This window comes from Myotis brandtii, unplaced genomic scaffold (genome assembly GCF_000412655.1).
Source record: "Myotis brandtii unplaced genomic scaffold, ASM41265v1 scaffold727, whole genome shotgun sequence".
NCBI classification, from domain to species: Eukaryota; Metazoa; Chordata; class Mammalia; order Chiroptera; family Vespertilionidae; genus Myotis; species Myotis brandtii.
The window spans coordinates 271,471-281,915 of NW_005370872.1; the positions used below are offsets into that span (position 1 = coordinate 271,471).

The 10,445-nt window shown below is 38.4% G+C and overlaps 1 protein-coding gene across 11 annotated transcripts in view; it reads right to left on the reverse strand.

Annotated features, from left to right (window-relative positions):
• LOC102255966 (nuclear body protein SP140-like protein) overlaps positions 1 to 10,445 on the reverse strand; it is a 71,934-nt gene that overhangs the window by 26,021 nt on the left and 35,468 nt on the right. For 7 of the 11 annotated variants that reach the window (XM_014530184.1, XM_014530183.1, XM_014530185.1 and 4 more), the window contains 4 exons: positions 8,631 to 8,717; positions 8,312 to 8,428; positions 7,142 to 7,195; positions 1,246 to 1,311 (listed from right to left, as the gene is read on the reverse strand). The exons of 1 other annotated variant lie outside the window; for it this stretch is intronic. In XM_014530184.1, coding sequence (XP_014385670.1) covers positions 1,246 to 1,311; positions 7,142 to 7,195; positions 8,312 to 8,428; positions 8,631 to 8,717 — 324 coding nt within the window. The remainder of the gene's footprint in view (positions 1 to 1,245; positions 1,312 to 7,141; positions 7,196 to 8,311; positions 8,429 to 8,630; positions 8,718 to 10,445) is intronic. 3 more of the 11 variants (XM_014530182.1, XM_014530189.1, XM_014530187.1) reach the window with 3 other exon arrangements.

Sequence of the window (10,445 nt, forward strand, 5' to 3'; positions counted from 1 at the left end):
ATCAACAAAAGGACGTGTATGCATGCATATAAGCCTAACCAATGGACACAGACAACAGGGGGGTGAGGGCATGAGTGGAGGGAATGGAGGGTAATGGGGGGATAAGGACACATATGTAATACCTTAATCAATAAAGAAATTTTAAAAAAATGGATTCAACCATTTTTCCTTTCATTCCAAACAAAAATTGCATACATTCACCAACAAAGCAGCCATGAAAATTGTTAAGAACATAAGATATTTAGGTTGGTGAAAATTAATGAGTTTTAATTGGATTTTAAAATCTTACATAGTTCTACTGATTCAAAATTGTCAGTCATCCAGAAAATAAGGTCTCACCCTTATTGTCTAGAATAAAGGAGTCCCTTACCACAATAACTACAGAAATAAACAAGCTCTCAGGGATCTGATCAGAAGTAATGCATATACATTATTGAAAAATTAGAAAATAGAAATAGTATGAAACATCACTATCTGGGAATAACCACAATTAACTTGTTCAAAGCATCCCTTTAGACTTTTTCTTTGCATATGTTACTATTTGAGTAATATTTTTTCATTACAATAGTTGAGTGTGTTTATTATTATGAATATGCACATATAGCTTAAAACACAAACAAAAAAATAAACATTACTTATATTTCAATGACCAAATGTAATCACTGCATATATTTTTATGGATGAATTGCCATTGATTCTTCTATATATCTATATCTTTGCTTCTCTCTCTCTCTCTCTCTCTCTCTCTCTCTCTCTCAGCGAACTGAAACTCTTTCACATTTAGGATAGAAATGTAATGTGATACAACCACTTTATTTTCTTGTAAAACTAAATATACATCTATCCTATGATCTGAGCCTAAGATGAACATATACAGTATACTGTTTCCACATGTACACCACACATACAGTCTGCTTTCTTCATTTAGCCTTCTTTGGAACATCTTTCTAACTTAATAAAAATGTCTTGACCCAGAAAGAAGCCATGTAGTGAGGATGGCAGTGTCTCTCTATTCGCCCTAGATCATTTAGCTCTGGTGGATTACATACATGTATGAGAAATAAACCATTTAGTTGAATCCACTGCATTTTCAGGCCTCTTTGTTACAGTGTATTGGCCTATATCCCACCTGACATAGTATCTGGAAAATGAGCGTGACCCTCAGGAAGCTTCAGGATGCAAGGATACAATAAGCAGTGCCTCACTAAACTCAAAAGGTGTGACTACTTCATTTTGCTTACTTACCTTCTTGATGTATGTTTCTCTGCCGTTTCCTTTTGATTCTAAACCAGGAATGCCCTTTCTTTTTTTCTTCAAAAAGGAAGAGAGTAAAGTTAATTATTCAGACCATGAATATAATTCTCAAAGCCTCATAGTTCAGTCGTGTTCGAGTACTTTTTTCAGACTTTGGTCCACAAAAAAAAATGGGATAAAATTCTTAACTACCAGTGTAGCAGTGCAAGGTTGATTATGGAGTTATATTTTATGCTGCAAGGACTCAGAAGACAATAAGAGATGACCTTCATTTAAAATTATTCTTTAAAGTTAGAAAATAAACTCCTGCTGATGCCTTAGACAGACAACTACAGTAAGATAGCAATATTTTCCTTTTCAAGTGTTGATTCAAATGTGCAATGGGGAAGCATACTCATTATTATATTCTTAAATAATATCATGGATCATATACTGGGCTAGAAGGCAAATAAATGGTCTAGATTTCCAAGTGGAGTGTTCATAAAATAATCTCTGAGCTCTTGCAGGTATAAAGCAGATCCTCTCACTTATATTTAATCTAGTGTCTAAAGCTCCTGGAGAACTTGAAGACCCACAGCAGGTTTTGTGTGATTGTGATTTTGCTTTCTCGTGAATGACATGAAAACATGTGAATGTGAGAAGACCATTGGTGCTGGGTAGAGATTGTGTCTTGTTATTATTATTAATAATATCATAACAGCCAGCTACTAGATATTTACTGCTGAAAGTAAAAATCCATGGAGGAAGGCCTGTAACTCTCTTTCCTGAGATTCCCATTTTGAGGTGGGTCAACTCAACTCTAGGATTTACAGTGTAAGAAAGGCCTGAAAGCCTTGCTCTTCAAGTGGAAATGGTATATTCAAGAATGTGGGGATGTTGCCCAATGGCACCTAGGCTTTCTATTCTCCTTCACAGCCTGAAGCAAACATTGGCCTTGCAGGGTCTTCAATTCAGCAAGATTCCCCTGGTAGCTGGGCCTGGTGCCTTAATGCCTGGCTGACCTGACAGCCAGTGTCCACTAAGCTACTATGGCTGCTTGGCCTCAGAGCCAACTTTGCAGAACCAAAAGCAAATTTGGTCACTCCTCTGGTGGGCAGCACTCAGACAACTGGGCTTCTCTGCACGTGGCCTAGATGTTTTGTCGGCCAAGTGGAAAGCAACAGGCTGGCAAAGTTAAGATGCCTTTCTCTCAGGCATGACTGCAGAAATGAACTTGTGGTGCTGACAGACCAGTCTGGACCCCTCATGGAGATGCCTAAGTACCTGCTGACAGGCTGACACCATGATTATGATCAGGGACTGCAGCTGTGTGCCAGGCTCATGATTCCTGCTAACGTTGACCTGTTCATCCCATGGTCAGGGAGCCACATCACAAGGGGCTTTGCTCTGCCTGCTCCTGACACACTGATCAGGCTTCAAACCCCTCTTGGGGCTATGGGTGGTACATCAACACAGTGTACACTTCAACTTACAAAGAACTGATTCTGGCCACACCATTGTGACCCTGGGAACTCATGGGTGTCATGAATGGGGAGGGCTGGACCATCTGAGTCTGACAATGGTATGCCCTTTATCAAAAACTACTCCCAAAGCACTGATTGTCTGACTTAACATTCCTCATCTCCTCCTGTCTACACAACTCTGTAAGGCTCTTTGGTCACTGAAGACAGCTGTTTCCAGAAAAGGATCAACTCCTGTCTGCATCATGATCAGGACAAAAGCAGTGAGGGATAAATGCTGTTAAATAGACCAATTCTAAAAATCCAGGATTCTGTTCTAACATCCCTGGGGATGATGTTTCCTTCTTTCCCCAACCAGCCTCGGAGTGTCTAGGGGAGGCAGATTTAATTCTGGTTACACCTTATGAAAATGTCTTTTCCTACTTGTATCTGGTCCTTCTGTAAAAAAGGTCTGAGTGACAATTAAAGATGATTGGGAAAGAAAGATGAAGTTAAAGCCACTGGAATGGTACGCACAGATTTTGTGGCACTGAAGGAAGAGCAAAGATCCAGGCATCTGAGGAAGGAACACCATACAACTTAAGACATTAGAGGGAGGGAGAAGCATTAATAATATCTATTCTTCAGAATTGTCCTGAATCCTTCTTCCAGGACCATGTGCATGGTCCAGCTCTCCCACCACGGAGATGCTGAGTCTGCCATTCAGCTCCAGACACAAGAAAACAGGGCTGGCCCCTGCACCTGTACATCCATGCAGAGCCCCTCTGAACATCAAGGACTAGACAAGTAAATGGAACTGGGAACTATAAGGCTTACAGCCAGGGCCCACACTGTCCATCTTCCTCCTGGTGGTGTGCATCACACTAGGGGGCTCAATAACTATAAAAGCTTCCCTTCCAGGTCACTGTGTGTGCCCTTGAGATGATACTTCTTAAGAGAAAGCCAGGTACTCACTTGCCTCCCTCATGCAAACATGGTGAACTGCAGATTAGGGTGGCCAATAGAGACCTACAGCATTTATGGTTTATGAAATATGTTAAATGGTGCAAGAAACAAATCAACTGAATTTAGCCCTATCCCCATTGGTCAGAATAATTGAAGTGGCTTGTGAGTGGTGTCTTCATGGGGGAAATTTGCTAGAGTTTTCTGGGTGAGGTGGATTTGTTCAGAGGTAATTCTTGGTGGCATTTCCACATGCTTCTGAGTATCTAATGTGGCCATCAAGATCAGAAGGCAGATTCGTTTCCTGATCAGTATAAAATAGAGAACATCTCCCTCATTAGAAATATTCTGGGATAGTAAAGTTTTCCTTCTCCCCTCAGAGGAGATCTGCTTATAAATAATGTCTCTCTGAGGGATAAGGTTTGAGCAGGTTTACTAACAGCCTCCTTTTAAGCCAAGGGTTTCTGACCAGTAGAAACAGTTCCTGAAGCATTCTATTTCTCAGCTTGGCACCATTTTTGTGTGCTGTATAGCCCCAACTTGGGTTTTGGGGACAAAAGACTGATGCACCTATACCATGTCTCATAAAATTTATTTCTAGAAATTTATATGAGATATGAAGGCATGGAGCCACAGAAAGACTTCCAGAAGAATGTTCATTGCAGCTTTTTCATATTAGCCCCAAACTGGCACACATGTGCTCTTCATCATAGGAGAATATATACTCAATGTTTGGTATATTCATACAATGTTCATTAACTGCAATCAAAAGGAAAAAGCTACTGATACATTCAGCAATGTGGTTAAACTCAAAGAACATTATGCTGAGTGCAATACTGCACCAAAAGAGAATATGCTCTAAAACCTTATTTATTTAAAGTTTGAAAACAAGCCAAATTAAGTTATCATGAAAAAATAAGAATAGGTCATTGCATTTTATGAGTGAGGGTTAAGGATATACCAAAAAGGCAGAAGGGCCCTTTCCAGGGTAATGGTCATGTTCTGTATCTTGATAGGATTTGGATTACACAGGACAATGCATCTGTCAGAACACATCAAATGATATTCCCTACTTTATTACATTTCATTGTAAATTTATCTCGAAAAATGTTTAAAGGTAAGTTGGCAATATGTTAAATGTTTATAATGTCTTGTACATGATATACTCATTTAAAGTAAGGGAAATTAACAGTAGCAATAGATTTTTAAGATATAATGATATAATTCTAAATGTGTTCATATATGCATAGAAAAATCTAGAAATATATATGCCACACTTACAAAGTTCATGTTTTACAATTAAAAAGACATGCAAAGATGTGAGCATTTGAAAATACCAATTGCTATTTAAAAAGATGCAATCTAACATATAAAGGTGAAATATTCTTTTTTGTTTGTTTATTTTACAAAAGGTATTAGTTGTCATGGCTGCTGTAATAAATTATCATAAAATGTGTGGCTTTAAACAACACAAATTTATTATTTCATGGATCTGAAGGTCAGAAATGTAACACAAATCTCACTGGGCTAAAATCTAGGTGTCCACAGGGCTTTGTTCATTTCTGAAGGCTATGAAGAATAATCCTTTTTTTTTCAGCTTCCAATTTCTTCATTCATTATCCCCTGTCGGCATCTTCAAAGCCAGGTCATTGTAGCTCTAATTATTTCATGCGCACATATCCTTCTCTGCATAGCAGGAAAAGTCTTCTCATTGTAAGAACCCATGTGATTTGATTGGGGCTACCAAGAGAATCCAAGATAACCTCCCCATCTAAAGATTCCTAAAACTCTCTTTTACCATGTAAAGAACCATATTACAGGTTCTAGGAATTAGACAGAGAGTTTTGTTTCTGTCAGTAAATAATTCTCAAGAACCTTATAGATCTCCATGTATGTCATGGAGAATTGTTCCATAGACAAGAGCTCCTCCACAGATCTTTCCTACATAATTACATATCTATTTTTTAATCTCTGCTGAGATGGCTTGGGGGGACTTGTGAATCACACATTTAATTTCTTCCAAGAACCTTTTAGGTGAATGAATATTCTGATCTTTTGTTATTTCTGAGGCATCAGCAAAAAGTTATTAAGCCATATTCTTGATCACTTCTACAAAGCACACTTTCCTGACAGTGGATCTTCTAATTTTAGCATCTTTTGCAACCTGAATAAGCTAAGAATTGTTCAGATCATCAAGTCCTAATTTTATGATGTTGTTGTTGAGCAGTTCTTCTATGGGTTTATCTCTTTCCTCACATATTTTACTCTAAGAAATAAAAACAAACAAACCAGCTGAGTCTTTATCACTTGCTTACTAATATCCTTAGCTGTACACCCAAAAAGTTTTGCTTTCCACATATCTTTAGGAAGAATTTCACTAAGCTCTCTGCCTTTACTTAATAAGAATCCTCTTTCTCCAGTTTCCCAAAACATGTTCTTTGTTTCCTTCTCAGTCTTCACCAGCCACGCCTTTAACCTCCTTATTTCTACTAACATCTGTTCAGCGTGACTTATGTATTCTCTAAGACAATATAGGCTTTCTCTCCCATGTTCTTCACCTCCTTCTGAGTCCTCACTAGTAGTCTTTGCACATTTCTACTAACAAACTGCTCCAGGCCATGTAGGCAGTTTCTATCATTCTACTTAAAATTCTTCTCATTGCCCAATTTCTCTCTGTCCATTGCTTAATTCCTAAGCCACTTCCACCTTTTTAGGAATGTGTTATAGCTGTATAATAACCAAGATTTATATTGCTCTTCTATTGCTGCCATACAAATAACCACAAATTTAGTGGCTTAAAACAATTCAGATTTATTATCTTACAGATATGTCAGTTAGAAGTCTGACAAGGGTCTAGACTGAAAGGGCTAAAATAAAGGCTTCAGTGGGCTCTCATTTCTTTCTGGAGGTGATAGAGGAGAAGCTATTCCCATGACTCTTACAACTTCTACAGATAACCCATATTCCTTGTTCTGCTTCTCCATCTTCACAAAGATTGAATCTCTCTGTGACTATCTTTCTCTCACCATATCTGAGAACAGTTCTTCACTCTAAAGCTCATTGATGATATTGGTGGCACCCAAATACCCAAGACATTCTCCCCTTTCAACGACCCTAGCTTTATTATATGCATAAAATCCCTTTTTCCATGGAAGAAAACACATTATATGTTCTAGAGATTAGGATATAAACAGGTTTGAATAACTATCATATTATTATCACTTATTTTTATTATCATTTATTATTGTAAATCTATAATAATAAAAGCATAATATGCTAATTAGACCAAACATCCTTCCGGATGACCTTCTGAACAAAGCCAGGGCTGCGAAGGAAGCCTGGGTCCCAGGTACCAGAAGGAAGCCAGTGCCAGCAGCCTACTCTTGCACGAATTTTATCATTGGGCCTCTAGTAGTAATATAAAACTCTGGCATTAAAAAGCTCATTTTAACATCAAAATCAAGTAAAATGTAATGCGTTCTTACTTCTTTTCCTCTTGGGTTTTCCCAAAGTAGAGTTGTTTCCAAGATCCACATTATCTAGAAAATAAGAGGTTGATGTAAGGAAATAAGTTAATAACTAAAAGTTGCCAATCCTGGGGTCATTCATACTACAGAAGGCTTGAGTTTTTAAAGATGTTTGGACTATCATTCTTCTCTTCCTTCTAAAGGGACTAAAAATCTTCTGAATTGAGAAGTAGGAGTCCAGGATGGGCCCACGGTCTTCCTTTAGTTCTCAATAGGATCTTGAAAAACACTCTTAAATATCTCTGTACTTCAATTAATTCAGGGACAGAACCAGTTATCCAATTCTGACTAGGTCTAAAGATATTTTTGTGAGAATTAAATAACATCTTATGTGCAAAAGTTTGTAGGAAAACAATATATAAATTAGTGACATGCTGGAGTACATCCATCAAAAATATGTGCTGGGTTAAGAGCAGTTGATCTGAAGTCTTTCCTACTGACAATTAAATGGCAGGATCAGCTATCTTTAAGGTCTTTCTAAGGTTGTGAAAAAAAATGACACTATTATCTACTAGCAGAAGTACACTCTCCCTTTTTTTGGATTCCGGGTGGGACTGGGATGGAAATCACTGTATAAATACAAAATCTATTACTAATATACTAATGTAGTAAACTAGATACAGTCATTTTAAGAGTGTAATCTACACTAATAAAAGAGAAACATGCAAATTGGTGTCACTCTGCTGTGCCCACCAGCCAATCGAATGAGTATGCAAATTAACCCAACAAAGATGGCGATTAATTTGCATATGCAGGCGCAAAGCGAAGACTGAAGGCTCCTGCCAGACTGAAGACTGAAGAGTCTTGGCTTCTCCGCTGCGGCCGGACCAAAGGCCTGGGTCCCGGGTGCCAGAGGAAAACTGGTGCCGGCAGCCAGGGGAAGGAAGGCCTATTGCACAAATCTTTGTGCAACGGGCTTCTAGTTCTACTATAATCAACTATGTAAAGTCAACAGGGCTTGTCCTGTTTATGAGACATGTTTTGTCTCCATGCTGTTCCCAAAAGGGGCAGGTTGAGAAAATGCCAAGAACAGGATAGTGGGATGGACTGTAATACCTGTCACACTCTACCTGGGGTCTATGTTGCCTGTAGATCTACCCTCATGACTTGACCTTTGGACAGTCTTACCTATTGTGTCACATGCTTCACTATTTTCAGTCCTTGCTTCCAGACTTCCTGGCATATCGTTTGAGAAGCACATAACACAGGCATACTTATCATTTCCACCTGTTGGTAGCTCTGCTCCTGGAACAAAATTGTGATTTATGAAGACCTTTCATTTGCCCTAGAACCTTCTTTTATGTAAATTTGTTGATCCCCATTTTCTACTGATTCCTTCAAAATCTTCCATTGATCCACCCTATATTTGATTCTTCCTTTAAATCTCCTATTTTTCTCTCTTGTCATTTCTCTTTATCAGAACTCTGTTTCTTTAAGTCATGCTTACCTTGTCCATCACAGGGTAGTGGGCTAGAGGTAAGCTCTTCAGATTCTCCTTCTCTACCCATTTTGGGAGCTTCTAGTTCACCAGATACTAAAGAAAAATAAGAAATTTACAGTTTATAAATCCTGAGATAGTGATTAGGGAAGAGTTCCTGGTGCTCTCATGCAGCACACTAATATTCTGAGTTAAGATGAGCTGCTTCCTCAGAAAAAATATACCTGCTCCAATAATCACACTTGAGATCCCGCAGAGCCATGATTTTCCTATCTTTTACACCTTATTCTGCTTCCTGTACTTTTATTTTTCTACTTGCAGCCTTAAGAGAAATAAAGATTATATTCTTTCAGGAAAAAACTAACTGTTCTTTGAAAATTGTATAAGTATCTACCAGAACCACTTTTAAACTCATGCCAATTGACTAATGACTGCTTACATCACCAACCACATCAGTTGCAGCCTTACACTAATTGAAAATCAGCCAATTAGCAACAACCACACTCCAGAAAGCCTGAATCTATGGCTAAATGCTAGTCTGTTTATAATCACTCCTATTTCTGAAACTCTGCAGTCCCTGAACTACAAGTTTCCCAAAACTCCACATAAAATCAATAGTTTCCATTTTTTAAGAAACAGTGTCCAATAAGTACACTGCCTCCTCCTACTATGTGCCTTGTTAAGCAAGAAATAAGTCCCTCTTTTAGCTTCAGATATTGTATATAGACGATCCCTTTACAGTGGAGATCCCACCAAGATCACCTTAAAGACTTTTGCTTAGAAAGGCCCTGTGGCACCCTTGAACCAATAGGGGTAAATCCTCAGTCTCAACAACTACTTGAGCTCTAAGCAGTTTCATGAGCTCTTATTCCTGAATTTATCTTATTATTTAATGATGTGTATGCAATTAGATGCAAAGTAATTAGTTGGACATTTGCTTTGGAGATGTACCATTTAGCAAATTTTTCAGTAATGTGCTTATTCTTTTACTATTTCATTTACTCTCTCTTGTCTATTTGTAAAAAGTCTATTTCACATGTATTTGTTCTTTATTTTCCTGTGCTTCTTGAATATTAGAAGTGATCCAAAGCAAATGGAAGGAGGCATAGACCTGATAAGTCCCTTATCCAAGCCAGTCCAAGGACTAATTAATGGGTATAGGTCCATTAGACAGTAGTCAATTTGTACAAAGATATTTGGTCATTTTGTCTTGAGTCGCTCACCAAACTTTTCATGAGGGCCCTTGACATTCTGTCAAATGGTAAAGAAAATAATTTTAACACATAATTTGAGGTCAGTTATTATCATATAATTGACCATATATCTCTTTTTAAATCTCTACTTGGTAGATGAGCTCAGTACTCCATTTACATGCAGGACACCATTCACACTTATGATTGAATGTTGTGGCCTCCTTGCTGTTTGTCATGAGCTTGTCTTTGCCAAAGCTACTATCTCCCACTGGCAGAACTCCACTTCCTTTTTGTACTCTCACTGTTATTCTAACTGTGGCACATCTACACTAATAAAAGAGAAACATGGTAATTAGCATACGACCGCTACCCTTCCCATTGGCTAATCAGCATATCCTTATGCAAATTAACTGTCAGCCAAGATGGCGGCCGGCAGCCATGCACTGAAGCGAACAGGGAGGCTTGCTTGCTCCAGTGACTGCAGACTCCAACGTTCCCCGCCTGACTTGCCGGCCTCTGAGTTGCAACTCTAAGCAACTATGTACTATGTTGCAAATAAGAAGCTAAACAAAACCCCAGAAACCAGCTTTCAGCCTGCCGGGATCTCAGAGCTGAAGTTATACATTGTTTC